The 19,740-nt window shown below is 47.1% G+C and overlaps 2 protein-coding genes across 3 annotated transcripts in view; one reads left to right on the top strand and one right to left on the bottom strand.

The window, feature by feature from the left end:
* The window catches only part of SNRPC (small nuclear ribonucleoprotein polypeptide C), a 180,184-nt gene that overhangs the window by 41,704 nt on the left and 118,740 nt on the right, over positions 1-19,740 (top strand). The window contains exon 2 of one of the 2 annotated variants that reach the window (XM_077295542.1): positions 686-728. In XM_077295542.1, coding sequence (XP_077151657.1) covers positions 686-728 — 43 coding nt within the window. The other variant, XR_013223821.1, reaches the window with a different exon arrangement.
* LOC143815856 (uncharacterized) lies at positions 16,859-19,497 on the bottom strand. The gene is made up of 3 exons (XM_077295536.1): positions 19,203-19,497; positions 18,887-19,049; positions 16,859-18,097 (listed from the first exon to the last, which is right to left on the bottom strand). Exons 1-3 carry the CDS (start codon positions 19,297-19,299, stop codon positions 17,086-17,088), a joined length of 1,272 nt encoding a protein of 423 aa, XP_077151651.1. The 5' UTR covers positions 19,300-19,497; the 3' UTR covers positions 16,859-17,085.

Raw genomic sequence — 19,740 nt, 5'->3', positions numbered from 1 at the left:
ACCACACGAGGCTCCGTCCCCCCACATTACCACACGAGGCTCCGTCCCCCCACATTACCACACGAGGCTCCGTCCCCCCACATTACCACACGAGGCTCCGTCCCCCCACATTACCACACGAGGCTCCGTCCCCCCACATTACCACACGAGGCTCCGTCCCCCCACATTACCACACGAGGCTCCGTCCCCCCACATTACCACACGCAGCACTTCCTTTCTATGTAATTCAGCCAAGGTAAACGTACATTTAATTGCATAACCAACAGCAGCGTTAATTAGATAGCAATGAGCATGCCGAGCGTTAGCTGGCTGGAAACAGTGTGTTATATATATTTTCCTCGCTGAACTCCTCCTTTCTCCTATGTTTGTGCTACAGCTGCTCTGGCTCCATTCATGCAAGAAATTGAAAGCTCCATGCCCTGAAAGGCGAGCTAAGTATTTGTCCCCTTTTTTTCTAATTTGCGTAATGGGTGCAGAAAATCTGCCACATCAAAATCTTGTCATGGGAACGTAACTTAAATGGGTCCCCTGTTTTCGAATATTAGATAATTATCGTTAATGAAGGACTTTTTTTTGCTGAAGTTCCAATTTCCAGTGCCCATCACAACATTCCATCAGCTGTTTGATGCCCGGAATTTGTTCATAGAATTTTGTGCTTTGTGACATGTCTCCTCATTCTCTACAGGTTTTACTGTGATTACTGTGACACCTACCTCACACATGATTCAGTAAGTTCTTTCACTTGTTATATGTACTACTGTTTTTATTCTTGCATATGTTTTGGGTGAACAAAAATTTAATTGTCAAGGTTTGGTAAAAGATTCTACAGAACGTCACTGACCTAAGTGAGCCCTGTCTCCATAGACACAAACTAATAGCTTTTTTTTTTGTGTGATTTTTGAAATGTTTTCTCAGGGAACTAATTCTTATAACCAAAATGATACAGGAAAGATATATCTTGGTACCGTGTTAGCCAGTGGATAGAAAAATATTTAGAATTGAGTCCTCAGTGGTTGATGCCTTTTAATGGCTAACTGAAAAGATGGTAACAAATTGCAAGCTTTCGAGACTACTCCGGTCTCTTCATCAGGCATAGACTAATAGAAATTCTGTAGAATCACACAGCACAGAAAAATGCCATAGATAAGACAGGTGACGTGAAGCAGAATTACCATTATGTGAGTGATAAAAAGTTATGTCCATAAATATTTGGAACAGTTCATATATAAGGAGTGTGAATGTTTTATTGTCCTCTGATTGGGGTCTGGTTCTATGTTAGGATGCCCCCACACGGTCTGAGGAGCAAATTCCTTAATTGATGTAAAAAGGCATAAATCCATGCGACACATTCATTCCTGCACTGAGAGTGTCAAAGGTCATCATCAGCTTATATTCCCAGACTCTTCTGTCTCTCTGAGATTTGAAGTTACCTTTTAATGCAAGTAATTTCATGTCGGGGAGACAAAAATGTATTGCCACAGGTAGACCCATTCTTTTTTTCTCTAATTGTATGGCGATGAGAGTTCATCCTTGTTCTCAGTTTCTGCCCTGTCTCTCCTACATACAGACCCCCAGTTGGACATTTAGTACAAATAATTATGTATAGAAGTGACGAAGCTGAAAGTACCTGGTATCTTGTAGTCCTGATGTGAATTGGGGATCTTTATCTTGTCCGTGGTCATTATAAATGGACAGGTTTTACATTTTTCTGGTTGCAAGGAAAGCTTCCCGCAGCTGTTGGTGAGGACAGGGAGCTTCTGACAATGATGCTTCTTAGATTTGGGGGCTGCCTAAAACACAGTAGTGGGAGGTCTGAAAAAAAAGTATTGTAAGCGGGCAGCTTTTTGTAGTAAAGGTTTAAGGTTTCTTTTTAAGAGACCGGGAGCGCGCGCGACCCAAGCACTCTACCGGAGGACCTGCTGGCCGCGTGCCATGAAGCAGGGGAAAGAGGAAGCAGGGGCTGCAGCAGGACAGCGCGGGGCCGGCACAGAGCGGGAGTCCCGCCGGGGACCCCACAAAGGTACGGGACCGGGTGTAAAAGTATCCCTCTCTTTACGCCTCCTCTTTTTCAAGCCTGCGTAGAATCTGTTCAGTAGGAGAGGGGCCTGGTTGTTCTCTTTAGGCTCCCATAACCTCTCATCTGGACCAAAGCCCCTCCAATCCACCAAATAGGTCTTACCCCTTACTTTTTTTAATGGCCAAGATGCTTTGTACCTCAGACATCCTCCTCACTGACTGGATCAGGGGTAGAACCTGGGTCCTTAAAGAATTAGCTCAAAACTACTGGTTTGAGGAGGGAAACATGAAATGAGTTAGGCACACGTAAAGAAGCAGGCAATTTCAATTTGTACGAGACTGCGTTGATCTGTTTTCAAGACTTCAAAAGGACCAGTGAAGCGGGGACCCAGTTTGTAGGAGGGCACCTTAAGATGGATGTACCTGGAGGAGAGCCACACCTTACCTCTGGGCATGGCTCTTCATACGTTGAGAGGCTTTCTCCAAGGCGCCCTTGGTGTCGCTCCACACTTTCGAGAATTCCTATGTAAGAGTGTCAGCTGCAGGAACGCCTGAAGCCCCAGAGATGGGAAGAGGGATCCCGGGTTGGAGTCCAAACACAATCTGAAAAGGTGATCTTCCTGAGGATTCACTTACTTGATTGTTTTACGAGAATTCTGCCCAAGGCAGCAACTTGACCTAGTCATCATGATGTGCATTGATGAAGTGCCTCAGGAATCCGGACAAGATTTCATTGTTCCTCTCTAATTGTCCATTGGATTGAGGGTGGTATGCAGAAGAAAAGTCCAGTTCCACTTTCACTAATTTACAAACCACTCTCCAGAACTTGGAAGTGAACTGGCGCCCCTGTCGGACACAATGTAGAGAGGAAACCCATGAAGACAGAAGATGTGCTGTATGAAATGGTCCGCGAGCTCAGGAGCAGCCGGGAGACCAGGTAATGGCATGAAGTGTGCTAACTTAGAGAAGCGTTCCACCACTACCCAGATAACGGAACAGCCGGGAGAGATGGGAAGATATGTAACGAAGTGTATCGCGATGTGCTGCCAGGGAGCTGAAGGAATAGAAAGAGGTAATGGCTGCCCAGAGGGCAGATGTTTAGCAGTCTTGTTGCGGGCACACGAAGGACAGGCTGCGACATATTCCAGGATATATTTGCCCATGGTGGGCCACCAGTAGTAACGGGAGATGAGTTGCAGAGTCTTTTTGTGACCTGCCAGTTTGGAAGAGTAACCCCTCCGGAGGAAACGTTCCGAAGTGGGCACGAGTCTTTCCCGAGGGAAGCCGAGCAAGATTAACTGAGGCTATGGGCACCAACCTGGACGGCTCGATGATGTGCTGCAGTTCTTCCTCAGAATCAGGAGGCAGGAACGCTCTAGAGTGCATCAGCTTTAACATTCTTGTCAGCTGGAAGAAAATAAAGGACAAAATTAAATCAATCAAAAAACAAGGCCCCGCGGGCCCGATGGGGATTCAACCTCTGAACGGATTGGAGATAAGCAAGGTTTTACCCTTCGCCACGACAGCACCCCACATGAGAGAGAAAGATCAGCCCCATAGGAACAGGAAACCTACAGAATAAAAGGAGGCGGTCCCCTCTCCTCCTCAGTTTAGGTTTCCTGTTCCTACAGGGACCCGGCTTACCTACAGATGAAGAGGATCCCTGGGCCATGCATCCGCCTGCGCCGGTGTCTGAGGGAACGGCAGGGGCTGTGGTTCCAGAAGCAGCGGCGGGGGAGCCCCTGCTTGCAGCCTCCCCCCTCGTCTGGCCAAACATCCACGGTCCGGTCACCGTGGGTCTGCCCGGCACGTGCAGCGGCCGGCTTAATACTTCTGGCCGCCGCATGGTTAGTGAGAGCGGCGCGTCTAACCCGGAAGTCGCTGGAGCACTTCTGGGTTGGTCCGGGGAGGCAGGAGAATGGGCGGCAGATTTAAAAATGCAGCGCTAGCGTCGGGCCGGTGTGTGTAAGATGGCTTCACCGGCCGACGAAGCGCACCTGCCCGCAGTGCAACAGCGTGCTCCCAGCAAGGAGAGAAGCGCTAGGAGCAGCACAAAGAGTGGTGGTCGACCTCCAGAGAAGGGTTCTACCACCAAACGAAATCCGCCTCCAGAACCGGTACCTGTCAGCTTCACTGGGTGAGTTTTTGAAAGAGTCTCTTCCTATATGCTGATATATGTTCCTCCTGTATCCTTCCTCTAGACTAAGAAAAGGACACACAAGTCCAAGCACAAAGAATGTGCTTTATGTACACAGCCCCTCCCGGATGATTACGCTAAAAAACTGTGTTCGGAGTGTATCATGCAGACCTTACGGCAGGAAAATGTAATGACTCCATCAGATGTCAGAGCCATAATCTGGGAAGAAATGCAGGGTTTGGCGCAAACAAGTAGCGCCAGTACCCGTCAGCTTAGCAGGTCCCGATCTCCAGTTAGTTCGGAGTCAGAGGATGTACGTATATCCTCAGGCGAAGCGGGATCTCAGCCGAGCTCATTCGAAACTGAAGGGGGGCTTTGTCTTCCCAACAGCAGTGTGGACAACTTAATAAAATCTGTCAGGAGCACGATGGGGTGCTCAGATGAAAAGGAAAAGAAATTGGCTCAGGACATAATGTTCGTGGGGCAAGGGCAGAGGAAACGTAGATCCTTCCCCCGTCATACAAACCATTAAGGAAATAATTAAAAAGGAGTGGGATAAGCAAAACAGAGGTTTCCTACCATCATCCTCTAAAAGACGCTATCCCTTCAGTGACGAGGAGCTGAATTCCTGGTCAAAAGTGCCGAAGGTTGATGCCGCTGTAGCCTCCACAACCAAGCAGTCTGTCCTACCAGTGGAGGATTCAGGGGTCCTGACAGACCCGCTGGACCGTAAAGCAGAAGCTTTACTAAAAAGGTCGTGGGAAGCCAACACGGGGGCGTTCAGGCCCGCCATATCTAGTACCTGCACTGCAAGGTCACTACTAGTGTGGATTGAGCAACTGGAGGAACAGATTAGAGGTAGAACTTCGAGAGAGTCAATCCTGCCGAAATTCCCTCTAATTAAAGAAGCAGTAGCATTCCTGGCTGATGCCTCCGTGGATTCGCTACGTCTTGCAGCCAGGTCAGCCGGCCTAGTGAACACAGCCCGGCGAGCACTCTGGCTAAAAAACTGGAAAGGGGACGCACAGGCCAAAGCAAAACTTTGTGCGATCCCCTGCCAGGGTGAGTTCCTTTTTGGAAAAACGCTGGATGAACTCCTGAATAAAGCAGGAGAAAGGAAGAAAGGCTTCCCTAACCAGTATCTTCCATCTTACAGGAGAGCCTTCAGAAGACGCCCCTTTACCAGGAACAAGCCGTTCGAACAAAGGGAGCGATGGGAGTCGAAGGACCCAAAGCAAAAAGGTGCCTTTTTTAGCGGATCCCATAATCCAAAACGCAAATACCGCTAACCAGAAAGTGGGCGGCAGATTAAAATTCTTCCTTCCCAAATGGGAACAAATAACATCCAGCCAGTGGATTCTGGACATTGTGCAATACGGCCTAAAATTGGAATTTGACCGAATCCCTTGGGATTCCTTTATAGTAACATCAACAAAAGGTCAAGACCAACAAAGGGCTCTGGAATCAGAGATCCTAACTCTCCTATCTAAAAAAGTCCTGATAGAAGTTCCCCAGGATCAAGAAGGGAAGGGGTTCTATTCCCCTTTATTCTTGATCAATAAGCCAGATGGTTCATTTAGAACCATCATAAATCTCAAAAGATTAAATTCCTTCCTGCGTAATCATACCTTCAAAATGGAATCCATTAGTTCTACCATAAAACTCTTATTTCCTAGGTGTGTCATGGCCGGAATAGACTTAAAAGATGCCTATTATCATCTTCCCATACATGCCGAACATCAGCAGTACCTAAGGGTAGCAGAACCCCAGGTTCGTCACTTTCAGTATGTAGCAATGCCATTTGGGCTTTCTATGGCTCCCCGCGTCTTCACTAAGGTGATACTAGAAGTGATGGCTCATCTACGCCAACGAGATACCTTGATAATACCCTACCTAGATGACTTTCTAGTAGTAGGAAACTCTATACTTGAATGTAAAACTCGTTTATCTAATACGATCTCGTCCCTACAGGAGTTAGGTTGGACTTCAAAAACTTCGAAAAATCCCAGCTGAATCCAGAAACCGTTCAGACATTTCTAGGAATCCAGCTAGACTCCGTAAGTCAGAAATGCTTCCTTCCTCAGTCAAAAAGACTGACTATACAATCAAGGGTATCAGACGCAATACGCAACCCCTACATAACACTAAGAAAAGCCATGTCCTTACTGGGGTCATTATCCTCATGTATCCCAGCTGTGCCGTGGGCACAATTTCATAGTCGTCAATTGCAGTATGAAGTATTGTCGGCTCAGGGAAAAGACGGATATCTAGAAAGTAGAATAACTCTTTCCAAAGTTGTCTTAGAATCACTATCCTGGTGGCTAGACATGGACCACCTCTCAGGGGGTGTGCCATGGATGATAGACCCGTCTAAAATAATTACCACCGACGCCAGCCCTATTGGGTGGGGAGCACATATGGAAGACAGTCTGGCCCAAAATACTTGGGACCAGGCAGAATTGACGTGTTCCTCCAACTGGAAGGAGTTAAAGCAGTAGAATATGCCTTAAATCATTTTCTTCCGCAGATTCATGGAGCAAATGTAAGAATTTACTTGGACAATTCCACCACAGTGGCATATGTGGACCGTCAGGGTGGTACAAGGTCAGGAAGTCTAATGACCATAGCTGCAGACATCTTTCAGCTGGCAGAGACTCATCTAACATCCCTAACAGCCCTGCACATCAGAGGTGTAGAGAACATCAGGCAGACTACCTCAGCCGAAATGAGTTACGTCAAGGGGAATGGACCTTAAACAAATCCATATTCAGAAAAACAGAATCATGGGGGATACCACAAATCGACTTATTTGCCACAAGAGACAACCGGCAAGTAAAAAGGTTCGCTTCCCTGAACACCATGGATCACCCAGATATGTTGGACTCTCTCCACCATCCTTGGAGGTTCAGACTGGCATACGCCTTTCCTCCGATGTCTCTGATTCCTCTAGTGATCAGAAAGATCAGGAGGGAACAAGCAAGAGTAATCCTCATTGCACCATTCTGGCCGAAAAGACCATGGTTCTCTTGTCTCCAGACCATGTGCCTATGCGATCCATGGATTCTCCCATCAGACAAGGAGCTGCTGTCCCAAGGCCCCTTTTTCCACCCGCAAGTGAAAGGTCTTCACTTGACGGCGTGGAATTTGAGAGGCAACTACTAAGATCAAGAGGGTTCTCAGCAGAACTAGTAAACACCCTCTTATTGAGCAGAAAAAGATCTACCACCCTAATATATAGTAGGGTATGGAATACATTTTTAGACTTTTACACGGTACCGTTCACTAAGCAAGTTCCAGTCACACCTATTCTAGAGTTCTTGCAAAAAGGCCGAGAGTTAGGGTTATCTGTAACTACCTTAAGAGTTCAGGTCTCGGCATTAGGAGCCCTATATGGATGCAATATAGCAGCTAATAGGTGGATCTCCAGATTCATAAAATCTTGTGAACATAGTAAACCGGTCCATATTCCCCGTCTACCTCCGTGGGATTTAAATCTAGTATTAGAGGCCTTAACCAGCTCCCCATTTGAGCCACTAGATTCAATACCTTTAAAAGTCCTGACATATAAAGTAGCCCTCTTGGTAGCCCTAACCTCAGCTAGACGGGTTAGCGACATCCAGGCCCTATCAGTAGACCCACCCTTCTTACTGATATTTCATTATCGGATAGTCCTAAAACCAGACCCCTCATAGCTCCCTAAGGTAGCGTCCACCTACCACAGGTCACAAGAGATATTTCTCCCTTCCTTTTTTGATTCACCTGTAACTCCAGAACAACATAAGTTCCACACCTTAGATGTCAGAAGAGCCACCCTGACTTATATAGAAAGGTCTCAGACTTGGAGGGAGAGTAGGGCTCTGTTTATCTCGTTTCAGGGCCACAAGAAAGGACATGGGGTCACGAGAGCTACCATATCTCGGTGGATCAGAGATGCTATCTGCTTGGCCTATACGTCAAAAGGCGAGATTCCTCCAGTGGGTATAAAAGCGCACTCAACACGAGCCATGGCGTCCTCTTGGGCGGAACAAGCAGATGTACCGATCCATTTAATATGTAAGGCCGCAACTTGGTCTACACCTTCTACCTTTTACAACCATTATAGACTTGATCTATCTACATCTTCTGATCTGACCTTTGGTAGAGCTGTTCTTAATACAGTAATCCCACCCAAATAATGACTCTCTGAAAATCTCTCATGTGGGGTGCTGTCGTGGCGAAGGGTAAAAAGCCGGATTACTTACCGGTAATGCTCTTTTAATGAGTCCACGACAGCACCCATTTACTACTCTCCCTAAGTTATGCACAGCTCTTCCTTTTAAGTTCACAAATAATGGTTGTATAGAGTTTAAGATATTTATGTTGCTGAATAAGAATTGATACTAAAGCTTTTGCGGTTCCCTTTTTGTACTCTGTAAACTAAACTGAGGAGGAGAGGGGACCGCCTCCTTTTATTCTGTAGGTTTCCTGTTTCTATGGGGCGGATCCCTCTCTGTCATGTGGGGTGCTGTCGTGGACTCATTAAAAGAGCATTACCGGTAAGTAATCCGGCTTTTTATGATCGGTGAAGATGACAACCTGATGGGCTGCTCCCTCGAGGAGATGTCTTCACTCTTGCAGAGCCAACTTGATTGCCAACAGTTCTCGATCTCACACGGAATAGTTCCTTTCAGAAGTGGAAAAAAAACACAGGTGACCATACGACCGGTAGACTACCTCTGGGTGAGAACCACTCCAGCACCTATGGAGGAAGCGTAAACTTCAAGCGAGAATTGCTTATCAGAGTCCGGTCGATGGAGAACAGGTGTGGAAGAGATGGCCTGTTGTAGAGAAACAAAAGCTTCCTCTACCTCGGGAGTCTAATCCTTGGCGTTTGCGCCGTTCCGGGTCAAAGCTGAGATGGGTGGCACTCTGGTAGAGAAGTGTGGAATGAATAGGCGGTAGTAGTTAGCAAATCCTAGGAACAGTTGTATGGCTTTCTGCCCAGATGGCAAGGCCACTTAAGGACGGAGGACACCTTCTCCGAATCCATCTTCAACCCCGTGGACGAAACTATATAACCGAGGAAAGGCAGAGAGGATTATTCAAAGAGGCATTTTTTCAAATTTTGCATTAAGTCTGTTCTCCCTGTGCCTTTGTAAGACCTGATGTACTTGCCTCCGATGTTTGGCTAAGTCTGCAGAAAAGATCAGGATATCGTCCAGGTAAACAACAACACAAGAATAGAGCAGATCTCTGAAAAGGTCATTTACGAATTCCTGGAAAACTGCCGGTGCATTACATAGGCCGAACGGCATTACCAGGTATTTGTAGTGTCCATCCCAGGTGTTTTAAAAGCGGTTTTCCACTCGTCTCCTATACGTATACGAATCAGGTTGTAGGCCCCTCTGAGATCCAGTTTAGTGAAGGTCTTGGTCCCTCTGAGACGATCAAACAGCTCAGAAATAAGAGGTAACATGTACCTGTTCTTTACCATGATCTGGTTCAGCCCCCTGTAATCGATACAGGGCTGTAGAGATCCGTCTTTTTTTTTTTTTTTTTTTTCCTTCACGAAAAAGGATCCTGCCCCTGCCGGCGAACATGACTTCCGGATAAATCCCCTGGCCATGCTCTCCTGGATGTAATCAGACATGGATTGGGTCTCTGCTTGAGAAAGAGGATAGATTTGCCCCCGAGGAGGAGACGTTCCCGGGAGCAGATCAATCGGACAGTCACACGACCTGTGCAGAGGTTGTCTCTCTGCTTCCGTTTTCCCGAAGACATCAGCGAAAGCCCAGTAAGAGGAAGGTAGACCCTGGCAGGGCAGTAGGCTGGACTGGCGTTGGAGCAGGTTGAGCAGGGATGATAAAACGGTCTAAGCAGGTGAGCAGGAGTGTCCCCCCCCCCCCAGCGCAGAGCCTCACCAACCTTCCAAGAGAGATGTTCCTTACCTAGGTTAGCCTCTCCTACAGACCCTAGGCACTGGAGTTTTCCCACTTCTTTGGGCAGAAGTGGATCAAGAACTGCCACAGTAGAAATGGCTCCCCTCCTTGTGGCGGTTGCCAAAGCTTACTTGATCCACTTCCATAGCCACAGGAGGGGAGGACAAAGTCAGGGAGGCCGCAGGTTTTAGTGAACTAGAAACCAGGCGGTAGGACCCTTTTTCACGTTTGATCTCCTTGGAACGTTCCTGAAACCATAGACCTATCCAGACTGCCAGGGAAATCCAGGTCATCCAGAGTTGTAGGCACATCATGTCCCGCCAGCTCATCCTTTACTCTTCCCGAAAGACCTTCCCAGAAGGCGGCCACCAAGGCTCCATTGTTCCAGGATAACTCAGACGAAAGGGTACAGAACTGAACAGCATACTGAGCCACCGTAAGAGCCTCAGGGCGTAGCCGAAGAAGATGTTGACGTGGCACGACCGGGTTCGTGAAAGGTCCTGCGGAATGCTTCTAGAAAAGACTGGAGATTAGTAACCAGAGGATCCCCTTTCTCCCACAGCGGATTCAGCCAGGCGAGGGCCTCTCCAGCATGGTGAGACATAATGAGCCCACCTTGGCCCGATCAGAAGCAAACATATGCCCCAGAAGTTCAAAGTGCAGTGTGCACTGGTTAATGAACCTCCGACACTGAGCGGGGTCACCATGGAAGCGGGTGGGAGCCACCAGGCGAGGACCTTTACTTGCCGTGAAACTGGATGCCAGTAGCAGACGGGTGCAGTCGAAGATATCAGAGAATCCATGCAAGTAGACAAGTTGCACAGATAAGTCGTGATTTTGTCATGTTAATCCCTTAGATGGGTAACTTCTTGACATGGCTTCACGGCCACAGGTACCTGGGATCCAGCGGGTTCCATGGCGGAAGCAATCTGTAACGAACGGAACCGGAGGCACAGGTGGTGAAATTAACATTCGTTTTTTTATTGAAAAATTTGAGGAACCTCAGGACCACGGTCCGGGGGGCTCCGAAGGGGGCGTGACTATATGAGCCCCAGGCACCCATGGTAAGTCCGCTCGAACAGGGTCGGAATGGAATGCCTGGTGGACATGGGTGCTACCTCCAGTTAGACTCTGGACACGTGGCAGCTGTCCCAGCGGGACAAACTGATAAACAAGGTTAGCAGATGTTGCGGAGCTGACTGTGGGCTCCAGGTATACGGGTAGGAGCTGAATGCTGGTGGTAAAGGCATTGTCCAGAGGTACGGATGGCAGAATGGTGGGACGTGACAGCTGGCGTAGACAGAACAGATGTCGTCCAGGATAGCCGGGTAGCAGGCGGATGACACTTTTTGTCAGCAGTCAAATAAGTAGGTTTTTTTGTTTGTTTTTTTTATACAAGCAGAAACACCTCAAAAGTTACTTTGTTGCCTTTTTTTCCCCATATTCAAAAAGACACATCCCCCACCCTCATGTGGATGTTTAAGCAAACGTCACCCCAAAGTTGAAGTAAAGAGTAAAAAACCCTTCATATAATCCTAGAAAGAGTTGGAAGGGGACTTCATGGGTCATAGTGTCCAACTCCCTGCTCAATAATATCTTTATTTAGCACCAACATATTCCGCAGCGCTTTACAATTTATCACTTTCATACACAACAGTCATAAGTAAACCACCTTATGAGCTAAAAATAGCGTTCAATAGGGCCAGAGCTGTGCTTTACAATAGTGTCTTTATTGCCCCGATTCCCCACCTTTGCTGCCAGAATACCTTAATAAACTCTCCGTTTTCGGCTGTCAATCACGCTGGTCCGGTCAAATGGGCGTTGTTAAATCGCTGTTTCTCCCCCCGCTCCTGGGCGTGTCAGACGTAACTCGATCTGTGAATAGCACAGATTGCGCTCTTTTTTTGCAGTTGTGCAGTGGATTCGGCTCTAGCGCCTGCGCAGTATGCTTTGCCCAACTGTGGGCAAAGCATACAGCACATCATTGCGCATGCGCCGGTTTTTCACTGTAACCTCTGTGCCCCGGATGTCTCGATATGCAAATTTGCATACCGAGACTTCAGGGGCACAGAGATTACAATTAGTGTTGAGCATTCCGATACAGCGAATATCGGGCGATACCCGATATTTGCAGTATGGGAATTCCGATACCGAGTTCCGATATTTTTGCGATATCGGATCCCGGAATCGGAAGTTCCCATAGTGCAATAATGCACTATAATGGGGTCTGTGCGGGCCTGCGGGGGGGTCGGGGGTCTGTGCTGCCTGCCGGGGGCTCTGTGTGGGCTGCCTGGGGTCTTTGTGTCTGTGCAGGCATCGTCCGATGTGACTACAAGTCCCATCGGACGATGTCTGCTACAATGACAGTGATTGACACATTAGCCAATGATGCGGCAGTAGTAGTCCCATCATCCAGCTAATGTGTTGAATGTAAAAAAATAAATAAATGCTACATACATGCTGCATGCATGCTACATGCATACATGCATGCTACATGCATACATGCATGCTACATGCATACATGCATGCATGCTACATGCATGCTACATGCATAGATACAGACAGTACATTAAACATAGATTACATACTTACCATTACTTGTCACTTTGTTCCCCGAAGCCAGTGTCATCTGTAAAAAAGATTAACATAACCAACAACCAATATACTCCCTGTCCACAGAAATCCACGAGTGTCCCATGACGATCTCCCGTAGAGAACGGCAGCATCAGCTGATGCGACCGCTCTCTTAAGGGCTCCAGGAACACAATGACGGGAGGAAGGTATCCTTCCGCCACTGTATTCCTCCGCCGCTGTAAAAAAAAAAAAAAAAAAAGTCCCTAGTCTCACTTTATGCCATTGTTGTGTGAGAAATGTTCCCACGCAGCAATTGCCATAAAGTAAGACTTTGAACTATAGTAACCTCAGTGATGCACTGCAGGAGCCATTGTCTCCTGTCAGTGTGTCACTGAGGGTCCTATAGAGCAGTGACATCACCCGATGTCACTGTTCTATAGGGGAGATCGTCGTGGGACACTCGTTATTAATTGGACTACGGCGGACAGGTAGTATGCGGTTTATTTTACTTTTTTTGCAGGCGCTGAAGTATGGTTAAAAGAAGAATATTAAGATACTTTTTTTTTCTTATGTGTGTGTGTTTTATTAATCCTTTAGTAGTATTGGGTTAATAACGGATAGGCGTCTTATTGACGCCTCTCCGTTATTAACCCGGCCTTAATGTCCCCCTACAATAGCAAGGTGACATTAACCCATTATTACCCCATATTCCACCGCTACACGGGAGTGGGAAGAGGGGCTACGTGCTGGAATTGGCGCATTTTCCAGGGGGGCTGCGGACTGGTATTTGTAGTGGGGGGCGCAATATCCATGGCCCCTCTCCAGGCTATGAATATCAGCCCGCAGCTGTCTGCGTAGCCTTTCTGGCTATAAAATATAGGGGGACCCCACGTCATTTTTTTTGGGGGGTCCCCCTAGTTTAATAGCCAGTAAAGGCTACGCAGACAGCTGTGGGCTGATATTCATAGCCCAGGCTACAAATATTGGCCCCCGGCCATCGGCTTTCCCCCTCTGGCGCAGAAAATTGTGCGGGAGCCCACACAGTTTTTTTCTTTTTAAAAAAAAAAAAAAATTCAACGCTCATTAAGGCCTCTTTCACAATTGCGTCGGTACGGGTCCGTCTCTATGCGTCGGGCCGACGCACGTTGTGAAATTTGTGGACGATGTGGGCAGCGGATGCAGTTTTTCAATGCATCCGCTGCCCATTCTGAAGTCCGCGGAGGAGGGGGCGGAGGGAGTTTTGGCCGCGCATGCGCGGTAGAAAATGTCGGACACGATGGACTAAAAAAACGTTCATGTTACATAGTTACATAGTTATTGAGGTTGAAGGAAGACTTTAAGTCCATCTAGTTCAACCCATAGCCTAACCTAACATGCCCTAACATGTTGATCCAGAGGAAGGCAAAAAAAAACCATGTGGCAAAGAGTAAGGCTACGTTCACATTTGCGGTGTGCGCCGCAGCGGCGTCGCCGCAACGCACAACGCAAACAAAAACGCATGCACAACGCAGCGTTTTGCGCCGCATGCGTTCAACGCATGCGGCGCAAAACGCTGCGTTTTTTGCAAACGCAGTTGCGTTTTCAACAAAAAACGCAGCGTTTTGCGCCGCATGCGTTTTTTGTACAGTGAGTCATTCTTCAACCCACCCCCTCAAAAAAAGGGTCTACACAATAGATAAGGGACCACCAATGGCTAGAAGAGGGTTGGTGTTTATGCAATTGTGTATATATACCTTGGCAGACATGAATTCCTCCCATTTTGCTGGTATTCATGATGGAGCGTCCCATGGATAGTGTTATCATGGATATGGAGATGGAATTAGCCTTTGCTCATGCCTATGCTGTTGCCTGTTGTCATCAAAGGGAAAGGGAAAAACGGAGATGGAGTCAACGCCGTTTTTGGATACACCCTATCTTGGAAGTCCGGGAGAGACGTGGAGCATACCATAGCTTGTTTGGCGAACTGAATGAGAACCTGGAGAAGTATTTCGAGTACACCAGGATGTCTCAGGACAGCTTCCGGTATCTGCTGCGTCGGGTGGAAGGATCCATTGGCAGGCGGGACACACAGCTCCGGAGAGCTATTTCCGCAGAGGAGCGGCTTCTGGTCACTCTACGGTACGTAGCTGAATGACTGTGATATGTTCTTCCCCTTTTTTTTTTTTTTTTTTTTGGGGGGGGGGGTTGGTATGGTCAATGTACTTTTATAAATTACAATGTACTTTAATGTAATTTATTTATCTTCTTTGCAGTTTCCTTGCTACCGGAGAGACATTGAGATCCCTTCATTTTCAGTTCCGGATTGGAGTCTCCACCCTTTCCGGAATTATTGCTGAGACCTGCCGCGCTTTGTGGGATAATCTCCGGGAGGAATTTTTACCCGTCCCTACAAGAGAAATCTGGGAGGAAAACGCACAGAAATTTGAGCAGGTGTGTTCTTTTCCAAACTGCATTGGCGCGGTGGATGGAAAGCATATTCGTATTACCAAGCCAGGGAAAAGTGGATCCATGTTCTACAACTACAAAAAATATTTTTCCACTGTGCTAATGGCAATTGCTGGTGCCGACTGCCGTTTTATCGCAGTGGACATTGGGGCATTTGGCCGTTCAAATGACTCACGGACATTTAAGGAGTCGGATATGGGCCAAAAATTATATAACAACAATTTTAATTTCCCCCAGCCACGACCTCTTCCCCACACCGAAGGCCCTGCGATGCCATTTGTTGTGGTTGGGGATGAGGCATTCCAAATGTCTGGCAACCTATTGAAACCCTACTCCAGTCGGGGCCTGGACCATACCAAAAGGGTGTTCAATTACAGACTATCCAGGGCCAGAAGGACTGTGGAGTGCGCCTTTGGCATCCTTGTGTCCAAATGGCGGATATTAGGATCCGCCATTAATCTGAAAACTGAGACAGTGGATGAGGTGGTGAAGGCGTGTGTGGTTCTCCACAATTATATTCTGACCAAAGAGAGACTGAACATTGAACTGGATGAACCCATAGCCAACCCATTGCCCGATTACCAGGATCATCCTCTGAGGACAAGTGTTGAAATTGCACAGATGAGGGATCGTTTTGCGGCCTATTTTGTGTCAGGTGTTGGCCGTGTGTCCTGGCAAGATACAATGGTGTAGTTTTTATGTTTTACTGTTGGACTTTATTCTGGATTTAAATACACCAATAAATCCCTGTATTGTGATTGTAGTAATAAAGTAATTCTACATGCTGTGCAATAAATCCATTTTGGTTGGTTTGTTTATGTCAAATTTGGCACCTACCTATAGTTCACTAATGTGATAACCCTCTTTTGAAAATGTTGTTTAATAAAAAATATTTCTAATTTTTCTACCCTTTTTCAATTAAATTTATGCCATAGCATCTAACATATTTATTTGTTTATAAGATCGCTGTGTATCGTTGTGTTTGACAGCAAAAACAACGATACCAGCGATGTTTTACACTGGTAACCAGGGTACACAACGGTTACCAAGCGCATGGTCGCGCTTAGTAACCCGATGTTTACCCTGGTTAGCAGTGTTAAATGTAAACATAAAAATAAATATACTCATCTTCGCGTCCCCTGGCGTCCGCTTCCTTCACTGACTGAGCGCCGGCCGTAAAGTAAATTCACAGCACAGCGTTGATTTTACCGCTTTGCTGTGAGGGACGTCACTCAGTCAGTGCAGGGAAGCTGACGCCGGGCGATGCGATTGTGAATGTTTTGTTTTTTTTTTTTTCATTTTACACTGGTAACCATGGTAAACATCAGACGTGCGCCCTGCACTTCAACCCGATGTTTACCATGGTTACCCGGGGACCTCGGCATCGTTGGTCGCTGGAGAGCTGTCACACAGACAGCTCTCCAGCGACCAAATACCGATGCTGCAGTGAATTGCATCATTGTCTGTTTTGCTGCAGCAATGTTAAGTGTGAAGGTACCTTTACGGTATATGTCCACGGTCAGGATTGCATCCGGATTTGCTCATGTTTTTTCATCAGTATTTGTAAGCCAAAACCAGGAGTGGAACAATTAGAGGAAAAGTAGAATAGAAACATATGCTCCACTTCTGTATTTATCACCCACGCCTGGTTTTGGCTACAAATATTGAATTACAATCCTGACCAAATCCGGATGCAATCCTGAGCGTGGACACATACCCTTTTTCTTTGAAAACAACTCATACACTTTAGTGTTTGGAAACACTTGGAAACACCTCATACAGCAATGTGAGACACCCAAAGAAACGTTAAAAAAAAAAAATCCAAAAATACTGTCTGACATTGCATATATGAGGTGTTTGAAGCACAAATAAATGGCGCACGGAGTGAATTGCCGAGAAGTGTACGTTAAAAGAAGACCAAATATTTTATTCAATAAAATAATTTTTTATTTGGGGGAAACAGAAAAAAAAGGGAAAAGAAAATTAGGGGGTATCCTAAACAGCCGAGGGGGGATCAACTTCCGCTACCACCGGTGACCGGTAGCTTTGAGTCCTGGAACGTGGACTGGGAGTGGAATAGGAGGAGGAGGAGGAGGAGCCATAGTCAAGGAGGCTTGACGGCAGGTCCAAACCCCCCGCAGGGTACACTAGCGAGACCGCATCATCACTATGGGACAGAGGAGGCAACACAAGCCGCCTGCGTTTTTGGCTTGGTTGGCTCTGGCTGCTCCTGCTGTGGCTAGAGCCACGATGAGATGGTGTCTGTACTGGAGCAGCCAGAACCTGTGCCTCTGTGTGTGTGTCTGTGTGCCTCCTCTTATGTTTTGTTTTTTTTTTTTTCCTGGCTTCTGCGGCATCTCCCCCAGAAGCACTCCTACGGGAGGATGAGGGCCTGGCAGGAGCAGGAGTGGGCCGCACACTAGTATGGTGCCTGTGGTGGCGTCGCTCGGCACTTGGACCAGGGTGGGGTGGCTGGAGTGACTCTGCAGCAGGAGTCGGAGTCATGCTAGCCAGCGACGGCACTACGGGCAGTGTCGCTGACTGCACGACCCGAGCCTGCTGCAGAGCCCTCACGTAAGAATTGTTGCAGTCCTGCATCACCGAAATCTGGAGTTCCGGCGTAAGGTTTTCCACCATGCCTTTAGCAATTGTGCTAAAAAAATGTTTTGCCGGATTTGAGAGCTCGGCTTCCAGGATTTCAAGGCGCCGTCCCATACTGGACATTTCATCTCTCAACGCCTTGAAACCGTTCTGGAACACCGTGCCCAAGTGCAAAAATTCAGGCATGACTGACCTGTCCGAGGCCCGCTGGCGCTGTCGGGAATACCCGAACGAAGGTGCGCCAGAGGCCTCGGGCAGGGGAAAACCTGACGTACCGGCAGCCGGTTCTCCAGATGATGGTGGTGCAGGCCTGCTGTCGCTGTGGGATGGCTGTGACGGCTCAGATGGCGATCCATGAAGTTCCGCTTCACAGGGGGGAGCTCGCTGGAGGGTGCTGCTGTGTGTCCTGTGAAAAGATAATGAAAAAATTAGGTTATTAATTGAAGACTATCACATACGCCAACTCCTGTCAAAAAAATTACATGACACATCAAAACATTACAATCCCCTGTCTCTCAGTCTGTGTGGCCTATAATAAATTGCTGATTGTTATCGCCAGCTGACCATTAGGGCTCACGATAACAATCATGGACATACCGACGGCAGAAAATGACTGTACATTCCCTCTGCCAAAGGCAATGCATACCCCTGTCATATTTTTAAAAAATTATTGTGTGAAAAACTAATTTCAAGATGCCGGCTATGTTGCAAAAATAATATAAAATTTAAGGTCTATAAAAGAATAAAAAAAAAATAAAAACCAGACTTTGCTGATCTGATCGCAGGAATGTCCATGACGTTAGGATCATGTGATCGAGACGTCATCATTATTCCTGCGATCAGAACTACACTGACTCAGAACGTAACCTGTCATGGACTACAAGGACTCTCGCTTAACCTAAAAAAATTACCGTGGATGGCCAATATGCTACGCTGACTACATTGATGGCCAATACACTATGTGCCTGGGAAATGTACTATGTGGATACGTGGCTAGAACGTGTACTATGTGGCTGCGATATAGTGGCCTGTAAATATACTATGTGTGTGGATGCATAATGTACGTGGCTGGCCAATGTACTATGTGGCTGTGCAATATGCTATGTGGCTGGGCAATGAACTATGTGGCTGTGCAATATGTTATGTGTCTGGGCAATGTACAATGTGCAATATGGTATGTGGACAAAATACTTACTGTCGGCGGCCAAGGATTGGTCTTAGGAACTGTAGTGCCCTGTTGTACTTGTAGGGCACCGACTTGGCCGCAGCAGCACCACTCCTCGATTGCTCCTCCTCAGCACGCAGCCCCTTATTGAAACGGTCCTTTATGGATCGCCATCTGGTCCTCAACTTTTTCACTGTGAATGCAAAGAAAAAAAAAGGTTACATATGTAGCATTTTAAATGGATAAAACAACCGTGTGTGATGTAAAGTTTACGCGTTGATAGCATCACACACGGTTGTGTTTATCCGGGCAAGATGGGTCATAGCAGCGTCTCAGCAATACTCACTAAAGGTGCCTTTGTCCTTCGCTGAGGCACTGTCAAAGCCATCCCACAGCGACTTTGCCACCTCTGCCCACAAACGCCTGATCACCACCTGGTCCATGTGCCGGGGGTCACGGCTGTCCCACAACGGGCCACGCTCCTGGATGCTGGAGATCAGGAGCTCCACATCTATACTCTCCCTGTGGTCCCGTTGTGAAACCTAGAAAAAATAGAAAACAAAAAGGTTACAAATAGGCAAATATAAACAACCATCATCAGCACCTGGCATGATTTGTACCTTTGCCCTATCCTTTGCCATTTGATGTATAATAATAATAATAATATTAATAATAATTTTTATTTATATAGCGCCAACATATTCCGCAGCGCTTTACAAATTATAGAGGGGACTTGTACAGACAATAGACATTACAGCATAACAGAAATCACAGTTCAAAACAGATACCAGGAGGAATGAGGGCCCTGCTCGCAAGCTTACAATCTATGAGGAAAAGGGGAGACACGAGAGGTGGATGGTAACAATTGCTTTAGTTATTCGGAC

The sequence above is a fragment of the Ranitomeya variabilis genome, chromosome 3, assembly GCF_051348905.1.
Source record: "Ranitomeya variabilis isolate aRanVar5 chromosome 3, aRanVar5.hap1, whole genome shotgun sequence".
Classification (NCBI taxonomy): Eukaryota; Metazoa; Chordata; class Amphibia; order Anura; family Dendrobatidae; genus Ranitomeya; species Ranitomeya variabilis.
Note: the sequence above shows the minus strand (reverse complement) of the source record. Positions and strands in the feature narration are given on the sequence as shown.

Excerpts from the sequence above, each read along its gene's own strand:
- LOC143815856 (XM_077295536.1), bottom strand. The coding sequence starts at position 19,299 with ATGGACCAGGTGGTGATCAGGCGTTTGTGGGCAGAGGTGGCAAAGTCG. Across the intron at positions 19,050-19,202 it reads GAAGGACAAAGGCACCTTTA|TGAAAAAGTTGAGGACCAGA; the intron begins GTGAGTATTGCT and ends TTGCATTCACAG. Across the intron at positions 18,098-18,886 it reads CCAATCCTTGGCCGCCGACA|GACACACAGCAGCACCCTCC; the intron begins GTAAGTATTTTG and ends ATCTTTTCACAG.